We start from the raw sequence: 27,092 nt of genomic DNA, 5'->3' as shown, positions 1-27,092 counted from the left end.
GTTTAATGGCATGTTTTCCAAATGAGCTTAATTTATTTGCAAGCATTTGAGTGAACCTGCTTTTAAATTTTTTTAGACAGGTTCCCATATCTTTGGACAGTAGCCATGGACAAAAGTGACACTGTTCAAGAGCAGGAAAATGGTGACCCTGTCACAGAACTGGTGAAGGAATCTTTGGCACCACCCTACAGATATACTAAGGTAAGAAATTATATGCTGTTAACTATTTCCCAGCAGCACAAAGTAATTGAGTGCTTGATCTAAATGGAGTGTGTGCAGGAACAATTTGTTGCGAAGATGGTCATGCAGCCTTAAATGTCAATGCTGAAATTTGTGAACCTTAAATTTTGGGGAAACATACAGTACAGACTTGAAATGAACATTAGATGGATTGCAATGGTTATATGAAATGCAATGGAACAAATACTTAAGTGTAACAGTTTGATGTGCCACAAATGTAGATCCTGTAAATGAAAAACCTGCTATGTAATAAAATCAAATGTTATTTTTGCATCAGGCATCAATTTCTCCCCCGAGCAACATTTTTCTGTGAAAACGCCACCGACATACTTTAGTTTATCTCCAGAGTTATAAACTCGTTTTCATTTCTATAAAAACAACGGCCGCCATTATTGATCCCCACACTCAAGTCAAAGTAAATCATCAAACAATTGCGTTGAATTAATTTTGTGTGATATGTGCGAAATTAGTTTTGATGGTGCTTGATCAAGCAATTAGTTTCAAAGCTTCGGTCACTCATTTGCTGTGTAACGTGATGGAGAGAGCAACCCATTCACCACTGGGAACCATCCTCTGCTGTCTGGCTGGGGGTTTTATGAAGAGAAAGGCACATACTGCCTGTTTCTTTGGATCTATTTTTAATTCTATAAACCGTCATTTTAAGCCCAAATATTTACGAAAAGTCGTTGAAGGAGGAGGGCATCGCATTTGCTGTGTTAAGTCATTTTAATGCATTAATTCCAAATGCTTGATGGCATCACCTCTAGTGTTATAGGATTTATTGAACCATAAGTTTTTGGTGTAATCTTGTGTTTTTGGGTGTTTAAAATTTTTTTTTTTAAAGCATCAATCTCAAAATACTACAAAGATCCATCAGAGTAGCAAAGAATTCTGCTTGCTTCACGATTCTACCAATCTCTGACATTCACCATAAATCTTTGGGATGGCAACTTGAGAGAAATACATTCTTGAGGGGATCTGTTACTGTTTACAGTAACTTTTTTTAATTTGCTCGCAAAGCCTTCTTTGCAAGTGGTAGGCTATACATTGGCACCATAGTGGCACCATTCCCTTAGCCAAGTAGTGTATAGCCTCTATTTTGGCGAAGGCCTGGTTTTGGTTCTGTTGTCTTTATGGTAACGAGATGCCAAGCTCCTGATCATTTGCTTACAATTGTGAAAACACAGCTGTGTCTGGTGAAATTGAGATTTTCGAGGAGGAAGAAATTTTTGAATCTACTTTGTTGATTTTTTTTTTAAACTAATGTGAAAAGAAAAACTAGGGTGGTCTCCTGCACAAGCCAAACAAGGGGAAAACAAGATGAATAGTTTTAGTTAAGCATGCTATGTGTGAAATGCTGGATGAAGACATGCATTTAATATATTTAGGATGTTGTCCAGCCAGTTCAATAACTTGATTGACCGCATCCATCCCTACATCATGCACAGGATACTTATTTTATACCAATACAAGGTTTTTCCTAGCTCAAAATGGGGCTTAGGTGGTGACTTTGTGACAGCTATGGCAGTTGGTCCAGCTGTACTGCCCCATCTACTTGACCTCATTGTCTCCCTATATTTAGCTACATTAAGTTCTGGTCTTCAAGATAGCATCACAATGCATTGAGATGTAGGCTATAAAAACTGAAATGTGTGGGGGGGAAAAAGGAACAATTTCAATATTTATTGAAGGGTTAAATATTCTAAGCGCCAGAATTGGAGGGTGGGGGGATATAGCCTGTACCAAGAGATTTACACATTTACACAAGTGGGTCATTCTGCTGGAATAGTGGTATTTGGAATTGTATTATGTCTTGAAATGCATTTAATTGATGACTCTGGGCATCAGGCTTGGTGGTAATAGGAAGCATTTTAAAAAATGCACCCCTTCTAGTGTTAATATGGTAGAATCTGCTTAATTGCATAATGGATTATCATATAATTTGGGTATTTGCATAGAATTGCCAAATCCTAAACAGTTTCCAGTTGTAAAGACGTCACTTATTTGCATAAACCATTGGTGCATATTTCATGGAATGATGTCAAATTACATTACACAATGATGAATAAATATGAGGGAGGGTCACTATAAATGTAACCATTTTTGGATTTTGCTAATTTACTCCGAAAATATTTAGCCTAAAATTTTACTTCAACCAGCTTTGTCAGTGGTCATTAGTTTCAATTATATTCATAACTTGGTAGAGTCAATTAAAGTGACAATCTCAAAGATTTCAGTTTCGTTCTCTATGGCGGTGCCAATGGCGAGAAGCGGTAATTGCAGGTGTGTTTTTGGACCTCACTTCCCATAGATCCAACCGGATCCAACCAGTGTGACGTCAGTGTGACGTCGGTCAGTTGGCACGCCAACTATAACACTTACTATTTACTGAATAAAAAACGGTTGTTCTAAAAGTAACGTTATGTACATACTCATTTGTTGTCTAACATTAGGCTAACTCAAGATGTCTTTACACTGCCGAGCCGGGTTAAAATGCCGTAGCAAACCTGTAATTTCTGCAAACGTACTTTATCCACCTTTTGCCCGGGATGAACATCTTTACACTGCAGAGAAGAATTTGCGGGATTCGCTGTGGCTCGTGCAATTATGTATCTCGTGCACAATAAGCAGTCTTTTTCGTGAATGATTGTTGTGTGGTATTTTTAAAACAACTGCCTTGCAAAATGTTACCCCTGGTGTTTTTGGTTTTGCTAGCTAAACTCTTCGAGAATAAAGCTGAGCTTTAAAGTAATAATCTCGAAGATTTTCATTAAAATAAATGTCTTAAGTCACTATCTATCGCTGCATTGGGTAACACAATGGTGATTGAGCCTATTTTTATATTAATTTATACTATTATTATTATTATAATTCATGATTAAAAAACTGGGTGTGTGTGGCGACATTCCCGGGAAAAAATCACAAGCAGCGCACAGTGAGTGACGTGTTTTTCATCACCCATCAGTGGTTGGTCCGCCAGAGAGGGTAGGCGGAACTAACGCAACAGGCTCGCTCTTGAACTCACTTGTGTGTGAGCAGCGTACTGTTTTTTCCGGTGTCCGCATGCGTTACAAGAACAGAGAAAGGGGGGGGTTGGGGGAGTTATGGAACCCTAAAGTTTTTGTGTAACATGAGAGATCATATTATTTGTTGATGTAGATTTCGTATTACATTTAATGACAATGTAACTTTACTAAATTACATAGCTATTTGCACAGCTAATGCTAGCTACCGGACCATGTCAAGAAAGACAACATTAGTTTAGACAACGTTGCGCACAGTATCCATCTCTCATATCAGGTAACGTTGCGTTAGCTAGCTAATGTAATTAACACAATCTAATGTCGGCTAACGATTAGAAAAAGACGCTAGCTAACACTACCGACCGGTACCGACCTCGCAAACCGTCTCTCGAATGCAATGCTACCTTGTTGCAGTGTAGCTAACTTAAGGCCAGTTCAGATCAGTGATTCGCAACGAGACTGGATGCAACTTGCAAAATTCCAAGACGTCTGTTTGTAAACATTCTAAAACTGCACTTGGGGATTTGACAAGGACGGTCTTTTAAAACCTCAGGGCAGGCAACGGCTCTGCTACTAGCCAGTTCACACCGCTGCAGTTTTCTCTGCAACATTCTAAAACCGTTTCGCCTCGTTGCAAATCATTGATCTGAACTGGCCTTAATGTTATCGTTATTTACATTGCCATCGAGTTCATCAATATATTATAATGATCGGAATAAAGCCGCGGTATGTGGAGCAGAGCCGGGTCTGATTTCTGAAGACGTCATGCAGGAGAAAACTAAATAAAAGAATACGGCAGTATGGATTAGCATTGTTATTTTATTACGCTTCCTCATGTTCCTTCAGCCTTTATGCCCTTTTTGATGAAATCTCCTTTGTTTTTGTTTTATTCTTCTTGTTCTGATTGCTAATTTAACACCCAGCTCAGCTTTATTCTCAAACAGTTTAGCTAGCAAAACCAGAAACACCAGGGGTAACATTTTGCAAGGCAGTTGTTTCAAAAATACCACACGACAATCATTCATGAAAAAGACTGCTTATTGTGCACGAGATACATAATTGTACGAGCCACAACGAATCCCGCAAATTCTTCTCTGCATTGTAAAGATGTTCATACCGGGCAAAAGGTGGATAAAGAACGTCTGCAGAAATTGATCATCACTAATTCTTCCCCAGGTTTGCTACAGCATTTTAACCCGGCTCGGCAGTGTAAAGACATCTTGAGTTAGCCTAATGTTAGACAACGAATGAGTATGTACATAACGTTACTTTTAGAACAACCGTTTTTTATTCAGTAAATAGTAAGTGTTATAGTTGGCGTGCCAACTGACTGACGTCACTCAGGCGACACTGGTTGGATCCAGTTGGATCTATGGGAAGTGAGGTCCAAAAACACAACTGCAATTGCCGCTTCTCGCCATTGGCACCGCCATAGAGAACGAAACTGAAATCTTCGAGATTGTCACTTTAAAACCAAGGTACACTGTTTCCGATGTGTTAGATTCATACCAGCTGGTCAGTATGATGATAACAGAGCTGTGCAATAAATTTTACAGCAAATGCTCTAATGTGCGTACGCAGGATTTAATTTTTTTTACCCCTTGCACACTAATGTTAATCAAGGAAATTAATTTCCAGTGGTCATGTGAGACCTGCCGTATTGTCAGATTATAAAGCATGGGGCTTTTCATGGAAAAAAAGATATACAAGCAACTTCGTTAGCTAACCTGCCTTACAGACCAATCTGGTGTGTGATTATTATAAATGCATGTCACTATGTGGCTGTTCTTTTTAGTGGTAGACCGATTAATCGATATCTGGCATTTTGAGATAATCGCCATTGGCCGATGCCTGCACTCATGAGGCCGATAAACAAAAAATGTCTGCAGACACATCTGCAGGCAACCTTATCAGTGTTGCTGCTGCGGAATGATGTTAGCACTCCCCCTTGTGTCAATTTCGCCATTCTACGGGCAGACATCAGTGGGTGCTGTGGAACAGTGGGAAACGTGCCAATGCTGGATGTACCTGAGAGAAAACGGCAAGAGGCAAGACTTAAATTCCTAGCTTTCAAAGCTCAATATATTTAATTGGCCACTCTTAATAACATATACAATGTTTACTGTCTGTATAGTTAGATTGATTCCGGTCTTTTTGTGAGAAAATGTGAATAACTTTAGTTGGGAATTGTAACGGTAACGTTAGCAAGCCTTCAACCAGCTAAACTAGCTTACAGGGCTCGAAAAACTATTGTATGGCATCCCCAGTCCCCACTCCTACTCCTGACGAGCCGGGTTCGTAAAACATTTATCAGATTTGTCATTTGGGATGGTTGTGGGATGGTAAGCAAGTGTAACTGAAGCCTTTTATTATTGGTCTGCCGTTGTTAAGCACGTTACATAAACGTTAGTTTCTTCATCAATGGCGCTCGCTCATACACATCATGCCAGTGCAAAGTTTGGCAGCAGTAGAGTAACATTAATAGCCTAGCCTAGCAGAACTATTCTCAAGTGGGCAAAGCCAGCAGCACCTGTTGTCAGCTGAGGTAGAGTATGAAGACAGGATTGATGAACCTCTCCTCTCATCTCAAGTCAACAGTCTGCTATCGTAAGCGATTGATTTGATAATTAACATTAGTTACAGTCGGTTGCATTTGCTAATGGGCTAGAGATCGCCTCGATTCAAGAAGTAGGCTTACGTTAACAGGAGTCCGAAAGCTAGCGTTAATGTTATCAACTTGCCAACAACGTTTTGGGGAACAAATATTATGGGCTTTTAGCTAACATAACGTTTCTGCACTTGTGTGCATGTCTCTCTCCCTTTGTGTGTATTGTGTGTGTCAACTTGCCAACAACGTTTTGGGGAACGAAGGTTATGGGCTTCTAGCTAACATTTCTGCATTTGTGTGTGTCTCTCTCCCTGTGCGTGTGCGTTTGTCTGTGCTTCAATACATCAAGCTAACTTGGCACAGTGTTTAATGAGAGGGAGAGACTTGGTAGATGATATGAGCAGGCTGTGGCTGTGCAATGCGAGTGAACAAAGTTATTTTTTAATTTTTTTTTTTGCATTTATATAGTGCTTTTATCCAAAGCGCTTTACAATTGATGCCTCTCATTCACCCATTCACACACACACTCACACACCAACGGTGAAAGGCTGCCATGCAAGGTACCAATCAGCTCGTTGGGAGCAATTAGGGGTTCGGTGTCTTGCTCAGGGACACTTCGACATGCCCAGGGCGGGGGATCGAACCGGCAACCCTCCAACTGCCAGACAACCGCTCTTACCTCCCTAAGATGTGTCGCCCCTGTGTTTGATCGCTTAGATTGGCTATTTGGGTTGTAACCGAGTTTATCAACAAACATAAGCAAACATGCAAAAATATGCTTCGGGACAGTTTTGGGAAGGTGGTGATAAAGTTAGTTTAGAGCCCCGTACTATAACTCATGCGCCCTGCTATAAACGTTTGCCTAAATTTCCTCAGTCACCATCGTCTTTTCTAAATGTTAACATGTTTCTCCTATCCTAAATGACAGCAAATCTAATGTAAGACCGCTACTGGCTAGCATTAAATATATATTGTGTTATAATGTATAGAATAATGCAGTTGAATGACGTAGCTTCTGACATACTGTACCCCGCTCTCCCTTAAATACCAGTCACGCTGTGAAATCTACAGCATAACCCAATGTATTTTTCCATTTCACTAATTAATAAAAATTCCATCTAAAACAACATGTTACTGGCTAAGATAACCATGTATATTAGATTGTAATGGAATTATACATGACTTCTTTGTTTCTTTTTAAAATTGTTGTATTTTCAGATGCAAAAAAAAAAAACCATGATGTCGGCATTATATATCGGCCATCGGCCGCCCTGCTGTCTAAATATCGGCATCGGCCATTGGAAAAACCCATATCGGTCGACCACTAGTTCTTTTCCAATAATTACTCGGAGCATCTAGAAGATGAGGCTGTGTCAACACAGCAAGCAAATTAGCTGAACGCATTTAACTTTAGATTACTTTCTACCTAAATTATGAATATAATCTACATTAGTATTGTAAATGGTACAAATGTCTTGTTTTGTTTGAGCCATTTTCCAATTCTCTGCTCACACTTGATATTATAAAGCGTTAAATAAGGCACCTCCTATATGGGCAAGGATGCGCACAAATGGTGTGAAAGCCTAATTGGCCAATTCCTATAGCCGATCTTTAAAGTTATGTATTTTTTAAAGCTGCAGGTATCAAAGGAAACACAAGGTTGTTTAGTTGCCCTGTAGGTTACCAATACATTCAGATACTAACAATTATAATAATAATAATGAAAGCAACAGCATTATTATTGTCGTAGCCACACAGTGAAGGAGCTCAGATTCAGTGTGGCTGAATCTTTTTGCTACTGCTCCCAGAAGAGCTTGTTTTGATGGCTTCGTGCCATGTTCTGTGCCAGCACTTTATCTTAGACGTTTCAGTACAACGATGGACAGAATGACATCTGCTGCAATCACTGCAATGTCTATTTGTCTAGTAAGCTCCTCAAAAGCTGCAAGTAGGATCAACGTGGATTACCTTTAAGATAATATTGAAAATCCAAATCCTGAACATGCCGCACGAGCTAATTATTCATCAGACTATTACAAATGTTGTTGAGCCTCTTCAATTTGATGGCCGACTATATTTATTTGAAGTGGAATACACAGACTGGAGCGCCAAATTGAATTTGTATGCACAAAATGGTGTAGCTCACCGTCAATTCTGCAAGTTCAGATGGAATTATTTTTAATTTCAACATTCACATTAACTGTCACCTCCCAATAAACAGATTTGGATAAACTGGATTTGCTTAAAGGTACACTGAACCTGAAGCCTATCTTGATATGCATACTAGATGCCTTGGTGAAGCTACTGGCATAGAGAAAATGTCTGAAGAGCCAAAACTTGACAATGAAAAAGTGTAAAATACTATCCGAATGATAGGATTTATGAAAAATATTATGAAACCAAGACCCAGGTTGAAAAAACAGACCCTTAATAGCAGCTTCACATACTTATGTATGTATATGTATTGTTTCCAGACTGCTGACATTTAGGGAAAGATATAGTGGCAGCATTACAGTGCAGCTTGCGCATGGACTTTGCTCACTTTTCTGACTTCATAGGACCACATCCCACTCTGATTTGACCGGTGCGATCAATTTTTTTTTGTGAGAATATTAAAACGGGCGTAAATCACTGTGTGCACGTTGGAGGCATATCCGCTTCACCAATATGGCATAATGTGGAGACTTCTCTACTCTCTCCAAGAAGGTTTAATTTGTATACAGGGTTCGTACGGTCATGAAAAACCTGGAAAAGTCATTGAAATTTAAAATGCAATTTCCAGGCCCTGGAAAAGTTATGGAAAATATTTTTTGAAAAGTAATGGAAACACAGCTAAAGTTGCATCAAATATAATTACAAATTAATCCAATCATAAAAATAGTATGTATAGTGATAAAACGTAAATTGGCATGTAACCTTCGCGGTATTTTGGTGGTGTCAGAAGTTAATTCGGTCTGGCTCAGTCTGTTTACAGGCACGTCCAACAGGCACGCTTCTGCTAATGTAGCAGTTAGTAAACGTAGGCCCTACTGTGCCGACAATATGCCAGGGAAGTGCAGCTTCAATAATATATCAGGGCTCGAAATTAACTTTTTTACTTCGTAGCACTGGTGCTCCCAACTTCAAAAAGTTAGGAGCACTCACCAAAATGTAAGGAGCACCAACAATATATGCAATAGATTTTTTTATTGATAAAAAACGACGATATAACAGTACGGTTTACAAGTAACGCCGGGCACCCACCGTACGCGTAGCGTAAGCAGCGCATAAGCAGCATGTGGAAGCAGCGCGGCGTGTAGCGTGTCTACACAGGTTCCGTTTGTGTCGCGCAAAGGCTTGCTTAAAGCTCTATATTCCTAGTAGCTCTCGCAGTGGGATTACATTGTGTATTTCACGTTTGTTCACGACTGTTGATTATGGGTTAAGTGAATACTTGGTGAGAGACCTTTTTCAGTTTGTTAATTTGGTAATATTTTGTTAACTCATGTAAATACGTGCGAAAGTAAACGCTTTAAAGAATTACCATAAGCTTAAATCGCAACGTAGTCTGCATAATAATCAATCTCAAACTGTATTGATTTATTTGCTTGGTTAACAAGCGTGCCAATTTTATGAAGAATATGTAATGATCATAATGATAAATAATCCGTAATCAACCATTGGGAATTCCCATGTCGTCTTCTCATTCACGTCAAAAGATTTATAGGATCAGATTTAGTAACATCAGCTAATCATCAAAAAGATAGCGTAACAGTTTAATCTTGAAGGGATATGAACATCACAACGCCATGAACACCGGAAGCTTTGACGTACAAGTGCAATAAAGGCTTACTTACAACTTCATTTATAAAATAGGTGCATTTTAATCAGCAAGATCACTAAATCTGATTTTTTTTAAAGCTCTGTGGATTATCTGATTTTTATTAACAAACTCTTTTTGAAAGCACGGCGAACGAAGACATCGGAGAAGTCAAATAGGCGGAGCAATGGTTGGTTAAAAACTACCTTCCAACACTCGAGCTAACAAACCGCTGCTCGGTGCATTCACTTCTACATCATTCAATAGGCTACGTCTTTCTGTGGTGTATTTTCAAATTTACCCCACCCCCTCCGCAAAATAGGAGAGCGAAACTAAGTTTGCCTTTTCCCCAGGTTCCAGTTTTTTGTTGTTGTTTTTTTCTGCAAGGACAATACAAAAACCAAATGAAATGAAATATAAATCAGCATGTATACCTAGCATTTTATAGCATATGTCTGTGTATAAACAGGTCATCATGACGCGCGACAAGCAGAAAAATAGAACAAGCGAAAAACTACGCTTCAGTTCGCTTGTGTCGCACAAGCTTCGCAGCCGGTTCGCGACGCGTTCGCATCTGGTGTAGAGGACGTCGCCCGCTGCCGTTGTAATAACAGTACTTCAACTACGCTTTAGTGCGCTTGCGGTCGCTACGCGTGCGGTGGGTGTCCGACTTAACAGTTAAACTGTCACGCCTAAAATGTTCCTCTTCAAGGAATTGCGTGTTATGCATTCAAACGACAAAGTGCTTATCGTCACATTAATACCGCTAACCAAATCAACCGCCAGTAAACTGCATCGGAGAAATGAGCTGTTTCAACCAGGTCGCTACATAAAACACTACGTTAACGTTTTAAAAAAATGCCGTAATCGTTCGCTTCAGCTTTTCAGCTTTCGATAACGCTAATAAATTGAACAAACTTCTGTCTTCAGGTAACATTAGTTAACGCGTTAGCTCCCTGTGTCGCGTCACAGTGGAGTGCAGCGAAAGGGAGTGATTGAAGGCTAATATTAACCAATTTAAAATCAGCATTAAAAGGTAAGAATGTCAAGCTCACGATTGGTTAGAAGGGTCACCGTCAGCTCACAAGGGACATACTGAGTGTACTAACTAGCGAATGTTCAGAGACGTTCGATTGGAAAAAGGAAAAAAAAAAAAAAAAGTCGCACCAGAACAATTATTTGTACTCGCACAAATGCTCCCAATTATATTTCGAGGTCGCACAGATTAAATTTCGAGAGCATATGCGACCAAAATGGTCGCAATTTCGAGCCCTGTTTGAGACATTGACAAACATGTTAAACTATTCGAATTAAAATGAGAGAATGTATCTAAGTGTGTCTGTCTGGTGTTTATTTGTTTTAGAGAGGCACCATATGTTTCAGATGCAGACCTAATTTTACTTGGTGTTACTATAAATAATTTTAAATTGTCCCGCCGAGAGAGTCATTTGTTTTGGTCATGGAAATTCAGTTAAAGGTTGTGGAGAAGTCATGGAAAAGTCATTGAAAATCATTGGTGAGAAAGTGTATGAACCCTGTGTATAGTTTACTGGCCCTCAGCCTGCACTACTGCATGTTTACATAGTCACCTTTATTACATCGTCATACAGGTTGTATGTTATACATACCTTCAATTTTACTAAATAAGATTCCTTTTCGGTCCGGCGGTGAACTGGATTGGTCTAGGCTGTGCCGGCTGGTGGAGAGAGTACGCACACCTGGGTTAAGTTAGCTAATCAGCCCAGGTGCTTAAAGTTGTGCTGCTTTCCAGAGTTGGGGCTGAGACCCCGTTTATGATTTGTTTCATTTTATTTTTGGAGTTTTGTTCGAGCAGTAATGAAAAAAAACTTGTTGGAGCTGGCGCCGGCTAGAAAGCGGGCCAGCTACAGGTGGCTCACTGGAAAGTGGTAGCACCGTTTTACTTTCTTTTGTCTTTGTTATTTTATCTTTTTTTTTGTTTATTGTTTTTCCCTGGAACTAGTGAGGGGGAAGGGTGAATGTGTTTATTTGATTTCGAGTTTGTGTGGATACGCGCTCTCCCCATGCGGCAACTAATCTTGTTTCCCGGAACTGCCGCATCTCCCTCCCGGGGTGTCATGCTGACGTGTGACAAAGATACAATTAAGTGACAGTAAAATTTCTAGAAAAGGCCTGATGATCTTTTAAGCTGAAATATTCTGGAGACTTGGAGCTGAATTGCATTTGATTACCTGTGTACATCTTATCAGTAGGGTGGTACACATGATTTAATTTAAAAAAATTTTTTTATTTTTTGCAAGTTTGTGTTCTTACAGTACAATAAATCACATTCTATTCAATTTTTACAGGAGGAACTTTTGGAAATAAAGCAGTTGCCATGCTCCAATGAAAGACCAGTATGTCTGTTGGAGAAATATGACAGGTAAAAAAAAGTTTTTTAATGGTTTGAATTCATTCACTTTTTTGGGTAATCTTGTGCAACACATTGGTTTGCTACTACCCTTGTCAAACTTTATTAACCTAAGGTACTATTTAAGCAATTTTTATTTATATTTTTTGATATGTGGCTGATGTGATGTTGAAAATGCTTGCTTAAATTGGTGCATTATGTTGTTTTGTTAACTAGTACCAATGTGGTGTATTAACTTTTTACAGTGATGGTGTGTGGGACCCAGAGAAGTGGCATGCTTCCCTGTATCCCAGCTCAGAGAGAAGCTCACCTGTGGAAGGGATTAAAAAAGAGTATGCGGATGACAGGGTAGTTTTGAAACGCAGAATTGCAGGTAAATGCATCTTACTTAGATTTAACATGTTGCTGGATTTTTGGATTATCTTGAATCTGGCTATATTCTGCGATGAATGAAATTCAAACCAGCTGTTACCGTAGGGGAAACTACTACAGAAACTGTCATCTTAACACCAACACTGCCCCCCTGCTTAAGTTACTAGGATGGGTGAAGTGGGCCATTCTAATTTTTACATTATCCTCCGAAAAGGCTAGAACACTCGGAACGCTTGGAAAAAGATTTCGATTTTTTTTTTTTTTATTCAGTTTTTTACAACCATTATAATAGTGTTCAAATATTGAACCATGGCTTGGAACCATTTGGTTGGCTTGCCGGGCTCATTTTTAGTTTGAACCATTGGGACAAATTCTGAAAATTTGAGTGACATTCAGAATTGACCACATCGACTGAATTCCTCATTTGAACTGTAATAGAACATTAGTGGTTTGTGTTTGAATTGTCTTTGTGAGGACACAACTGCATAGAGCTGGCACTAAGATTATAGAATAGTAGATTATTTTCTTTCTTGAATGGAAAAAATGATCAAACTGCCCTTTGAACTTAAATGTAAATTCTACTGGTTGTCACAAGCTGTATTGACCCTGTTGTAATTACATCTCCCCCCCCAATGTCTAACCCCCAGACCCTCGTGAACGGCTGAAGGAGGATGACCTGGATGTTGTTCTCAGTCCTCAACGCCGTAGCTTTGGAGGGGGCTGCCAGGGTAGTGTGGCATCAGTTCTCCCTGCCCGCAGGACTGGCAGCCCCCTTGAAAACAAGGAGAATGAGACACTGCGTTTGGGTGGGACAAGGCGCATAGGCAGTGGTCGCATCATTGCAGGCCGCGGCTTTGAGAGGGACACGCGCGTTGACAAGGATGTCCGGGAGAGGGAGCGGGAACGAGACTACAAGGACAAGAGATTCAGAGTTTGTACCTTTTGCCCAAATTAACATGCCTCAAAAAATGTTCATTCGTGTGTGTGTGTGTGTATGTACAGTGCAGGCCAAAAGTATTAGGACACCTATAGTTAAAAATAAAAAATACTTTAGGTAGAGAGGAATTCAGTTAATGCATGCACATTTATTGAATAACAAACCAAAGTACAAATTTTTCTTTTCTATTTCTTCTTACAATAACACCGATTACCTTTACTTAGAAATAATAACTTAGAAAATTTATAGTAGTCTTTTATAGAATTAGTCTATCCAATCATTTTTCAGTGGGAGGTGGAGGGGTAATTAAATTGAGTGAAATCTGATATACCTTAATCTATTTTTTAAGCCCCAGGTAGCCTAATAACTTTACAATGTGGTGCATGTAAAGTAGGCATTAAGCTGGGAGAAATATGACAAAGGAAGAGTAGGGCTCAGATGTGCGGGACCTAGTAAACATTGTGGCAAGAAGGTTAGTCCCAATGATGAATTGCAAAGAAGCATAAGATTTCCATGTGCAGTGTTCAGTACACATTCAGAAGGGTCCAGCTGATGGACAATAATGTTAACAGGAGAAGCTTCTTTGCAATTTCTCAAGGGGGAATAACCTTGCCACAGTGTTTACTTGGCCCTGCTCATCTAAGCCTAATGCCGGCTCCTTTGCCATATTTATTGCAGCTTTAGTGCCTATTTTACTAACCTTAACACTACAGTCCAATGGTATGGGGGTACCTTTGGTTTTTAAAAAAAACTTAAGGTAGATGAGATTTCATTAACTTAAATCCCCCTCCACTTCCTTCCCACCCCATTAGCAAAATGATTGGATAGACTTCCAATTATTGGTTTAATTGTGATTAAAGACAGGCTATCTAAAGAGAGGCTATTCTGAGGAAAGTCGTGTCTAAGATTGTTTTTTTTTTTCATAAAACTCATTTTGTGTTATTGTGGGTAGAAATTAGGGGGAAAACATCTTGTTACTTTGGTTTGTTATATTCCTGAGGTGGCCCAATACCTTTGGCCTGTACTGTGTGTGTATACAGTGAGCTCCATAATGTTTGGAACAAAGCCTTTTTTTTTTTTTTTTTTTTTTCCCCCTCCCCCTCCATTCTTGATTCGGTGCTGTACTCCACAGTTTCTGATTTTTAATCAAACAATTCACATGTGGTTAAACTGCTTTTATTTCAGGGTATTTTCATACAATTTTTTCACTGTACTACTAACAACACTTTTTATACATCACCGCCCCATTTTATGGCACTATGTTTGGAACATAGTTATGTTAATGAAAGTAGTCATGCTGAGTACTTTGTCAACAGGTGCCGAGTGTCATTTTTGGTGATGCTCTGCCAGGCCTGTACTGCAACCAACTTCAGCTCCTCCTCATTTCAGGCGGCTAATTGCCAAATAAGTTTTCTCTTAAGTGTATGGAAACATGACGTTCAATTGAATTCAGAAAATGTGAACGACTTGGCCAGTCAAGAATTTTCAATTTTTTGGCTTTGAAAAATTCTGAGGCTTTAGCAATTTGTTTGGGATCATTGTGTTACTGTTGGACGAAGCTCCATCCAATGAGTTTTTAGGCATTTGCTTGAACTTGAAGATAAACTGCTGCTACCAGCAGTTTAGATCATCAGTGAAGACAAGTGAGCCGGTACCTGTGGCAGCCATACATACTGAAACCATAACACTCCCCACCACCATATTTCACAGATGAGGGGGGTGCTTTTTATCTTGGGCAGTTCCTTTTGGCCTCCACACTTTGCTTGACACAAGTGAATCTTTATTTAATCTGTCTACAATACATTTTCTCAGAACTGCGGGCTTTTCGGTACTCCAAACTAACTTGGCCATCCTGTCTTTGCCACTAACTAGTGGTATTCCTCTTGCAGTCTAGCCTCTGTGATTTTGTTCATGTGGTCTTCTGCAGACAGTAGTCACTGTCACGTCCATGCCTGCCTCCTGAAGTATGTTTCTGATCTGTCAGACAGGTGTTTGGGGGTTTCTCTTCATTATGATGAGAATTCTTCAGTCATTAGTTGCAGAGTTCTTCCTTGGCTTACCAGGACCTTTGCAGTTACTGAGCTTGCCAGTGCTCTCTTCTTAATGATGTTCCAAATGGTTAATTTTGGTAAGCCTACAGTTTGACCTACGTATCTGATATGGATGTGAACAATTTGTTGATTTGTCGATTCAGTCGCGTGCATGCATGTTGAATATTAAAGAAATATGTAAATATCCCCTCCTTTTTAAAAAAAATTCTCAAACCGTTTAAACTAAACGACCACCAAATGTTACTGAAGCTATTGCTCTAAATGGCTAATAGAGGGGGCGGGTGGGGCTTGTCATTCACTTATTTACATTGTGCTTACACAGACACACACACGGACAGACAGTACACGCACATCCAGAATTGTTGGTGGAGAGAACTTACCATCACCCCATGTCTGGGTTGTTACATGCTGACCATGTCACATCGCCAGCTATAGGCAGAAAAGAACTTCTGGCCCATTTAAAACAGGTTTAAATTGCTTTAAAACTCATCACTATGGCTGTGCCATTTACATTTAGCTGCGTTCTTTCAAAGGAACATCAAACAGAATACAATGAATGTACTTACATTTAAGTCAGGTTCTCATCACCTGTCTCATCATTCAATAGATAAACAAAATAATGTAATATTGTAATAAGTTGTAACTGTCATGAAATTCTTTGCCCCCTTGCTGATTTCCTCTATTATTGCATATTTGTCAAACTGTATGGTTTCAGATCGTTAGGCAAAATGTAGCCTAATATTAGGGAACCGGAGTAAACTCAAAACATATTTTTTAATTACCATGTCATTTATTTAATTTAAAAAAATTTCAAACACCCATATCAACCATGTGAAAAAGTAACTGCCCCCTTAGTTACTCAATCAACCAAATAACCTGATTTCATTGATAATTAGATTAACTGATTGAGCACACCCAGGTTTCACTGCATCCAGCCCTTTGTGAATCTAAACCTCACGCGTTGAACCTTACCACCAGAGTGAAGTAGTTGCCTCAAATTTCTACAGGCACACTGCCATAACAGCTGCACCATCGTATGTTTGTCTGACCAGTTTCTGTTTGTAATCATAACCACCCATCTTGAAATTCATAAAATGAAACACTGTTTCCCTGCCTGATGACACATCAGAGAACCCAATGAACGTTCAGTTATTCTTGCAGCATCAGCTATGCAGAATTATGGACCACTGAGCTTTGCAGGAGATGTCCGTCCTCATTTATTTGCCATGGCGCCTTGGCTTTCACTCCCTTACCACCTGCACCATAAGCAATGGCTTTGATCAGATAATTTTGAATCATCTTTGGGTGCTTCCCATTGCTTGAAAAAAATGCATCCTCCTTTCCTCCACGACCACCTTGTTTCCTCGGTGCCCCGGATACCAATCTTTGTGTCCTCCATCTCTCCAATGTCCCAATGTTGGAGGAGACGAGCGATGTGGCTCCAAACTCGGCTCCTTGCCTCTGCCCGGTGAAGGATATATTGATGCATGTTACCGTGGAAGTCTCTTCACATTTTAAGTAGAGCCCGACCGATGCCAGATTTTTGGGTCCGATGCCAATCCCCATTTTGGAGAGTCCTAGCCCACCGATTACCGATGTTTTGACCGATATTTTGTCAAAAAGTGCAACATTTTCAAATTAATTTTAAAAACCTATATTTTATTAAAGTTTCTATATTTAAGAACATTTAACTTAAGCAAACAAATAAAAATAAACACACAAAGAACTTTTTAGATAAAAAAAATGTAAAAGATGATTTTTAAATTATTAAATTAAATATATTAACACCATCTAAGTGTGTGAAATCAAAATAACTCCACACCTTGCTTTTACTCCTTTCTTTTCCAGCCATCTATAAAAAATTAATAAAAAAAATAAAAAAAATCAGTTTTCCAGTTTCAAACATGTATTTTTATGAATATTATTATTATTGTTGTTATTAATTTATTATTTCTTAGTATCTATTCTCAGTACATTAATTATATTCTTATTTTATTCCTACTACATGATCTCAAAGAGTAAGACTATCTAGCTAGCGAGCTTCCCTGTCATAAGAATTCGGTGGAGAAAATAACTACAATGCACTCTGACGCGTGACTAGATGACACACTCGCTCGCAATAACGCATTAGCTATTGACACAGCCTCATTATTTCTTATATATTCTTAGTAAGTTAAATTAATTATATTCTTATTTTATTTCTACTACATGATCTCAAAGAGTAAGACATTTATCTAGCGGAGCTAAAGAGTGAATCAAGTGTAACGTTAGATGAAATTAAATTGACTGGATGAAATATGTGAAAAAAACTACAATGCGCTTTCGTGCAGGTTACCCGCGCTAACTGTTGGTTGATTCACTTCTCCAACAGCAATGCTTCTCTCATGCTTCTCTCTACAAAGCTAGATTAACATGGCTTAAAATTAAGCGTTTTATTGGCGTTTTTACTGTCTGGTTAGCTTGCTACGATGACGCATGACTAGATGACACACTCGCTTTCAATAACGCGTTGGCTATTGACACAGCATCATAGTAGCTAATATCATTATCTCAGATTTAAAAAAACAAATGTGTGATGCATTCAATCACCATTTTATTTTGGCTGGTTATTTGAGAATACAGCGATGTCCTCTGGAAATGTAGATCCTACGCTGCTTATGTGCTCACTTCCACTTCATAAAGGCTTGCTAGCCAGCTAGCTTGCTACAGTGAACCAAATTTTAGCTAGCTCGCTCGCTTGATAATGAGGATTGATAAACAGTGGTCGTATAAACGAATTTAAAAACTTTCACTAAATATACATACCTTTATCGCGGCAATCGAATCTGTGCAGACAAGTCTTGCAGTGGAGAATATTGGATGAGGCACGAGTGACAAACATCTTATTAGAGAAGTAGCGCGTCAGCTGCTGCAGTTCACACTTGTACTAGAGCTCCCTCTACTGGATAATTTTAGTCAATAGCAATTAAAACGTTCGAACAGACACGTACAGATAATCGTTTTTTTTTTGTTTATTGTACTTATTTAAAAATCGGGACACATCGGCGGCATAACTGCCGATTCCAATGTTGTCAAAAAAGTCAACCGATATATCGGTCAGGCTCTAATTTTAAGTGCTCATGCCTACAGAGATTGAAAGACCATTCCGCAGAATCTGACATGATCCCATAATCCAAATTTTAGAAAGCAGAGATGGCCGAGAACTCAAATTTCCCCAGTTATGCCAGGTATTTTGCCAAATGTGTGTGTGTGTGTGGTTCAATAGGTAATATCACATCCTATCCGAAAGCTAGATTGCTAACAACGGATAACAAAATATCAGCTCGTTTTTGTGGCTTATATCCTACAGACAAATTAAGCAATTTACGACTGGGAAAGCAGATTTTATTTATTGGCTTGTATATGAATGTTACTATACTTACGTATGTTACTGTAGTTGTGCTTGACTCTAAGCATGAATAAGCATGGTGGCAACTGGCATTTTCATATATGATTATGCATGAATGGATTTATCCAACCAACAGTTTCCAATGGGCGTATTTATTACAAACCAATTTGATTTCAGGTGTTTCCACAGGAAATAATTGTTTTTCACTGTGGATCCTGAGGAAACAATAACACTGTCCATTTCACGAATCTATGGAAATGTTTCTGATTTGTTAAAATGCAATGAACTGCCAGTAGAATGTCACTAGGCTATTGGTGTAACTATAGTGGCCTATGAGGTGAATTGGTGCTCATGTTGGTCTCATGTTCAGACATCGGGCACATCAGGATTCTGGAATTACATAATATTATGTTTGTATACTATGGGATTTATCCTACTTTGATCGAAAGTTGCAGAATACATATTAATTAGTGTTTGGATGCAAACTGCAATTCCTCAGGGTCTAGTAGTAGACCAACAATACATGCGACTCGTCAGCAAGCTCTCTGTTAGCTAGCTAGCCACCCAACCTTGTCAGACTGAGTTTTTAACACTCCGACTTACTGAGCCCAAAAGCTAACATAAGAAGTTAGCTAGTTTAGGCAAATGTTAGCTGGCTAATTAAATCACTAGCGCTAGCAATTAGCTGGCTAACTGAGGTCTTTGTTTGCTGAAAATCCATATGCTAATGGTACAACACCAATTCTGTCTCTCTCTCTCACACTCTCACTCTCTAACAGTAGCCTAACTAACTCGCCTCTGCTACCCAGCAAGGAAACTTGCAATGAAAGCGATCTTCCTGGACTGCTGAACTCCTGTTCTGTATAGTTCAATATTATGTCAGTCATCTGGACGAGAATGGGGTGGGCCTGAATGCTTGACCCCTAAAGTGTGGGGGTCCAGTGGCTCTGTTAAGCTGTGATTTTCCTGGCATGGTTTGGGTCCACTTGTTCGCTTAGAGGGATGGCCCACTGCAAATCAGTAGAAAGTTATTCTGAGTGATCACCTTTATCCTATGATGAAACATTTATATCCTGATGGGAGTGGTCTCTGCCCAGATGACAATGCTGTCATCCACAGGGCACGAGGGGGTCACTGAATGATTTGATGAGTATGAGAGTGATGTGAATTATATGCTGTGGCCTTCGCAGTCACCAGGTCTCAACCAAGTTGAACACCTATGGGAGATTTTGGACCGAGGTATTTGACAGTGCTCTCCACCACCATCATCAAAACACCAAATGAGGGAATATCTTTTGGAAGACTTAAATTCCATCCCTCCAGTAGAGTTCCAGAGACTTGCAAAATTTATGCCAAGGCGCAATGCAGCTGTTCTGCCAGCTCGTGGTGGCCCAGCACCTTACTGTGATGCTTTTTTTCTTTGATTTGTCACCTGTCTGTGTGTGTTTGTGTGTGTGTATGAATGCATTTGAGTAAGCTCTGATTTAATTAAATTTAGCTCCCATTCAGTTCTGATGTGATACTTTATTCTAAATCTTGAGTCAATGTTAATCTTTCACATAAGTTGGTGTTAAAAAGCATGGTAAAAGCCAAAACTGTTCAGAATTTGTTTGTACATTGAATATTTGACTGACATTATTCATTATGATGGGAAATAATACTATTTATAATAACACGGTAGTGCACTCGCACTGCCACACTAAAGAAATTAGAGTTGTTATTTTTACAGATATAATTGCCAGATATTTTTAACCGGTTTCCCTCTCAATTTGGATCGGTTTTAAATTTTTGAATCAATGCAGTTGCATCTTGGATACTTGGATAGGTGAATCTTTACACCCGACTTGATGTTTCATATTTCACTGTGAGGAGAAACATCCTACTAATCCAAATTGTCCAACATGAACTTGCGCTATACCACATTTGTAAGTTACTTCCTGTGCAAAATGGTGGAACTTTATCTAGTGCTGTTCGTTGCAGGGTAGTTCAATGATGATGCTGTTTAATGTATTAAATTTAGTTTTCTCAAGCTGAGTGAATTTTTATTTATTTTTTTGCAGAGGGAATTTGGAGATAAGCGAGTGTTCAGCGAGAGGAGAAGGAATGACTCTTATGCTGAAGAGGAGCCAGAGTGGTTTTCAGGAGGGCCCACCAGTCAGTCGGAGACAATTGAGCTTATTGGTTTTGATGAAAAGATCCTGGAAGAAGACAAACGGCGACCAAAGCGTTCCAGGAAGCGATCAGAATCCGTGAGAGAAGGCAAGTCAACAAGGACACTCATCTATGGGAGATTCTTTCACTTTGCCAAGTTAAGGGCATATGCAAACTTTAATTGAGTTGTTTTCCTATCGAGTGAAATGGCTCTAACGGGTCTGTAATACTCTTAGTCTGAAAAGTCCGTTAGGAGGAAAGGATGTGGTTTAAAACAGGCTCAGGCTGAAATTTAGCCTTTGCGAAGTATCAGTTTTTGTTTTTGTCCAACTTAAATTATCAGTGTTTTAATGTAGTAATTTTTTTTTTATTTAAATGATAAATATATATAATCAAAGTATAATTTAGTAAGCAGTATATTGTATGCTTCATCTGAGCATAAGTAATCTATTCCTTTCCAAGTGTATTTTTGTGATTTGACATGGTATGTTTTTTTTGTTTTTTTTTTGTTTTTTGCTGCAATAATAAGGTCTGAAGCAGGCATTTGTAAGTCAAAATTTTGCCATAAAAACAGTTTAAACTTCAGAATGAACTATTTGATAGCTTGCGTGTGGTTAAAATGGTTAGCCACTGTACTTTTGCTTCTTGAAGATGATACGCACACCAGACCAGTAGTTGTCCTTTGCATTTGTTCTGGCTTCTGGCAGATGACCATAGTTTTATGCCTTTTGCCACAACATGCTCACTGAATACTAGTTGCTCCCCTCATTTCTCTATAGTATAACAGCAATAAAAGCCATACAATATTGCACTGACAATTACCTAGAATGGTCATATGGTTTTAACTTTTATGTTTATTATTGCAACGATGGAGCACTCTGCAATATATTGTATGTTTGTTTTTGTTTTTTTTAAATATAAAATTTTCCAGGAATGAAACTGAGACCTTTGTGTAGGTTCAATTTGTAGATTAGAAATTGAGGGGGCGAAACTGCTTATGTAATTTGAAAAGGATGTGGCCTGTAGCTAATATCTATATGGAGCTTTGGTGTTTTTTTTGTTGTACTTGTATAATGTTCTGCATCTGGAATCATGCAGGTGAGGTTGCAAAAGTTAAAATGGTTTGGAAGTAAATTAAACTGTTCATAAAACAGCACTGGCAGTGGATTCAAAATACAAACTGGTCTTTATACCGTGGTAGATTAAAACCTTGTCACTAGTTTTGATGAACACAAGCAGACTTGACCTTGTCCTAGCACTATACATATATTTTTAAATAAGCAGGAATTAAATACAATGAATCAAAATGAACTCATGCACTTATTAAATTACCAAGATGGTAGAAAGTCCTCTTTACATATTAGATTTTTCCCATTGTTTGATATCTTCCTGTGTTAGAGAGAACACAGCAGTGAGCTTATCTTTTCACTAAGCATTCAATTTTCTGTTGTGTGGAAGATGCATCTTGTGTATGGTGTGAATATCACAAAGCAGCAAGAGTGCATTTCAATTCTAGGGCTTTTAGGAATCTATTCTTGACATTTCTCTTAATTAAAAATGTAGCTTGTCGATCAAAAAACAAATGTTCATAGAAACTAGAGTCTAAGTTACATGGCATTTTCCTGTTTCTTGTTCTGCCATGCTTGTAATTACAGGGGAATTTTACCCCAAAATGACACATTTTTTATGACTGCAAATCACAACAATCAGAACCATGTTATCCCGTTATTAATGGCAATGCTTTTGCATGACATTTGTTATTCGCTACATACGAGACCCTGTTTTGTGTCACTGATTTGAGTGAAATGGAAACTCCTATGCTAAAAGGGGCCAGCACAATTTAAACTAAATGATCACCTGCTGGAATACTGGTATGTAAGCCTGACTGAATTGGCAGTCACCAGCAACTTGCCTGAATCTAGGTGGTGTTAACGTCAAGCATCACCTAAATTTCAGCACTTGGGTTGGTAATGGTTGTTTCTTATAGCTGTGATTGTTCGTTTAAGGAGAGTGTGGTCCGTGTAAAATGACAGTGTGATGCTTCTTCAGCCGTAGAGTGTAATGGCGGTCTGACAGAGGAACCAGAGCTGGAGAAAAAAACCACGTTGGACCAGGAGGTTCCACACGGCGATGGGCGTCCAGAGCCAGCTGCTGGGGAGTTTGACTTCAATGAGTTCTTCAACCTGGAGAAGACCATGCCTGGCTTGGCATCAGTAAGAGCTATGTTGCAATTCTTGTTTTCTCTGGGATTATGGTAGATACTGCACCTTATGGTGAATGCACAATGTCTTTCTCTTGGTTTCTATCTCTCATTTCTGTTTCCAATATCCCTCATTAGCCAGGTATCAACACCGGTTGCAGGTTTCACACATTGTGATGGCTTTCCTGTTTTCATTCTCTGGGAGTTGGACCCCATTGCTTCCTGTGGTGGTGGTTTAAGCAGAGCAAGGTGTTGCATGTTTTAGAATTTTTCTAGATTTCCGCTTATTGGAAGAGATGCTGCTTGTATTTGCTCTTTGCCATTGCAGGCACATAGTAAATGAACATAGTTTGGAAAGGCTAATTGACGTACAAATTCATGCCCATCTCTGATTCAGATTGAGACACCATTTAGTTCTTGAGATGCTATGGTTCGATTTGTATCTGTGTTGTATATGTGGTTATGCTGCAGCCTTTTATTTTAAATATTTAATTTTGATCGTTCAAGATGGCGATAATTTCTCCGGAACCCTTGTATAGAAACTGTAATGCACATCTAATAAGGCCACATCACCAAAATTACTTACACTACTTTGGAAAAGAGATAAGAATAAGAGACCTGTACAGCATTCTTTTTAGTAGTCAACAACTGCATTTGAAAAAATGAGCGCAGCAACTTAAACTGTTGTAGTGCTAGGATGTTAATTTAACCGAGGTATAACCGTTCTGACATCTGCAATATGTTACCTTATCTTGTAGGCAAATAATTGCTGGGTAATGAATAGCTCAACATAAGAGCAGTGATGGCTGTTTTACCTAAAATGCTTTGGTTACACCTTCCTATTGCTTGTATATCAATTTATGTTTGAACTGAAATTCTTGGCAAATGTGTGGCTGATCTTTCTGAAATCATTTGATATAGTGTGTGTGTGCTTAATATAAAAAATTTATTATCTTATTAATCTTATCTAAGTTTACCTCAAATATTGTAAACTCTTCCCAGTCATTCAGGGAATAGAGTCTGACTGTTTGATATGAATTGAATTTTATTCCAATTTATTTTTGCCTGTTAAGATCATGTGATGTTAAAATGACTTAGTTATGAGACTTTCACGAGGATACTTGCTGATTTGAATGTGGCTGTGCAGCTCCTGGAATGTATAAAGTTCCCTCCAAAAGTATGGGAACAGTAGAGTGAAATTTGTTGGTATTGTTATATACTTATTCATTTTCTGAACTCAAATGCATAAGACTAAGTGCATAAGTATGGTCAATCTGCTTTTATTTCATGGTATTTCCATGTGTATATGGTCTACCATTTTACAGGTACAGCTCTTTTTGTGTTGAGCCCCCTCACTTTCCGCTGTGTAACAGAAAGGCAATTGATGACTGACAAGTGTCAACTGTTACTTGAATGCTTTCTTTTTCCTGAAAACCAAGTAATCTATAAACAGAGTTCATTAAGAATGATCGCACAGAAATTGGGTAGATCAACTGCAGCAGTTCAGAAAGAAATAATCCCCTGGTGCACTCCGTAATAAACACTATACAGGATGGCCAAAGAAGTCTTCAGTTGATGACGGACAAATCCTCAAACTCAAAAACAATGGTCTGTGACATCACCAGCAGTGTCCATAGGGCAAAGAAAATATCACAACCCACCGTAAGCGGAAGACTTTGAGAGGGTACCTTGTAGAATTCAAATATCTCATCAACAGCAAGAATCGAAAGGCCAGAATAAAATTCACCAGAAAATAGAGATGAGCCAGAAGACTTCTGGAACCTGGACAGATGAGACTTACATAAAACGTTTTATGGACAGACGAGATCTACATAAACCTTTACCAAAGCAAAGCACCACGTGAGGAACAGCCCATGATCCAGCGCATTCCACCTCATGTGAAATGTGGTGGCGATAGTGTCATGGCTTGGGCATGTGTGGTTTCTTCTGGAACAGGCCCTCTCATCTTTATTGATGATGTAATGGAGAATGGCTGCAGTAGGATGAATTTGAAGTTTACAAACCAACTTTGTCTGGCTATGTACAAAGAAATTCCTCCAACCTTATCAGCCGGCATTTCATCCTACTGCAAGACAGTGACCCAAAACAATGCCTATGCAACAAAAACATTCCTCATTGTGGAATGGAAAGTGGAAAGTTTTGGACTAGTCAAGTCAGTCACCTGATTTAAATCCAAGCATGCATTTTACTTGCTGAAGTGGAGTCTGAAGACAGAAACCCCTCGAAGCGAAGATCAACTGAAAGCAGCTGTGGCTCCAGTAAAGCCACATACTTTGTCGCACGACCATTTCGACGTGTCGTGCGACAAAAATTAAAGTGTCGCTTGACGTTTTGCATTTATAAGAGCTGTGGAGGGTTCTGTTGTCTATGGAAACAAGACTCCAAACTGCTGATGATTACATCTGTGAAAACATTGCGACGCCCCTGGTGAAATGTGAGGAATTAATTTTATATCTACTTCTGTTAAAAAAATTTTTTTTAAAATGATGCAAATGGACAACAGAAGGTGGTCTGTCACTCAGATTAACCGAAAACAATGACGTTTCCCTGAAACGTGCTACACTTTTTTCCGTTAATTTTTCTCATGCGACACTTGTAGCAAGGGTCATGCTTATATATAAATATAAATCATGCTTAAAGGCCTGGAAAAGCATTTCCAAAGAATACCAAATGTTTGGTGATGCCTGTGGGTTGTAGACGTGATAGTTAATGCATTTAAGGGCTATGCAACCAAATATTAGACTTAATTGCTTTGATTTGTTAATCTTTTATAGTTCAATGGTATTCTCTAAAAATAGCATTCTCTTAAATGATTGCTTTTATCAGTCGCTGATTCCAGGTGCACTGAATCCCTTAAACCCTACTTAAAATCCAGGGCTTTTTGCTTTTTCACTTAAGCCGCGTTTCCACCGCAGGAACTATACCCCGGAACTAGGAACCTTTTGAGGAACTCAGTGCGTTTCCACCGCAGGAACTAGGGTCTAAATTTAGTTCTGGGGGCTTTGTTTTACCCCCCAAAACGTTCCTGCTCGGGGGGTAGTACTTTCCGAAAGTACAGGAACCTTTTGGGTGGAGCTTGCAGCGCTGAACATTTCTGATTGGTCGAGTACTCGTAGCGTTTGTGTTGTATTTATTTTCCGCCATTACCCGCCATGTTTGAAAATATGCAGCGCAAACCAATTTATTTTCATAATAACTTCAAATCAAACTTGTATGTTATGCGGCGCAGTAGCCTACTTTTGGTTATAACCTGTCAACGTCTTGGAATTATAACGTGTGCTCTTCTGTTCTTTTCTTGCTTTAGTATTCGTTTTATAAAATGCTAAGCATTCGTGCTGGGACAGCATATTACGTAGGCTACCAAAACATTCAAACGGATTAATTCGGTTGCTGAATATTTTCTTCCGGATTTTCTTTGTTAGCCCGTTGTAATTGACTCAAAACGTTTGATAGAGTTATGTGAGGTATGCGGTAGTTCTGCACGATTAACATTGGTGATACAGTACAAGCAAACTGGAAATCACCTTCCGCACTTTTTATCCGGGTAAAATAACAGGTTAATTCTAGTAATCTTCCCTTTAGCTTTTTCAGACTGCCGTAATTTTACTCAATTTTACTGCCATTTTTCAATTCCACGAAAAGACCAGGAAGACTATGGACTCATTTATGGTGCGTGGTTCGCATCTGGAGGGCACACGTTGCTGCTCGGCTAGCAGTAACTTCGAAGGAAAGCAAACGGTGGCTGTACCACTACTAATTTACATTTTCACGCAAGTCCGAGTTTTCGTTCTATTCTTGTCATTTTGCGATTAGCCTATATGGAATTGACGACGAGAAAGTAATAAAACAGCTAATTGTTTACAACGTGTGCATGTTTTCTGCTGTTAATGAATGTGTTTGAGAGGATATATGA

General features: G+C 39.0%; 1 protein-coding gene across 14 annotated transcripts in view; it reads left to right on the top strand.

Moving 5' to 3' along the window:
• eif4enif1 (eukaryotic translation initiation factor 4E nuclear import factor 1) overlaps positions 1-27,092 on the top strand; it is an 83,286-nt gene that overhangs the window by 18,066 nt on the left and 38,128 nt on the right. For all 14 annotated transcript variants that reach the window (XM_064297647.1, XM_064297644.1, XM_064297643.1 and 11 more), the window contains exons 2-7: positions 77-201; positions 11,998-12,071; positions 12,305-12,432; positions 13,079-13,362; positions 20,868-21,066; positions 23,008-23,171. In XM_064297647.1, the coding sequence (XP_064153717.1) occupies positions 77-201; positions 11,998-12,071; positions 12,305-12,432; positions 13,079-13,362; positions 20,868-21,066; positions 23,008-23,171 (974 nt within the window). The remainder of the gene's footprint in view (positions 1-76; positions 202-11,997; positions 12,072-12,304; positions 12,433-13,078; positions 13,363-20,867; positions 21,067-23,007; positions 23,172-27,092) is intronic.

This window comes from Anguilla rostrata, chromosome 10, assembly GCF_018555375.3.
Source record: "Anguilla rostrata isolate EN2019 chromosome 10, ASM1855537v3, whole genome shotgun sequence".
NCBI lineage: Eukaryota > Metazoa > Chordata > Actinopteri > Anguilliformes > Anguillidae > Anguilla > Anguilla rostrata.
Note: the sequence above shows the minus strand (reverse complement) of the source record. Positions and strands in the feature narration are given on the sequence as shown.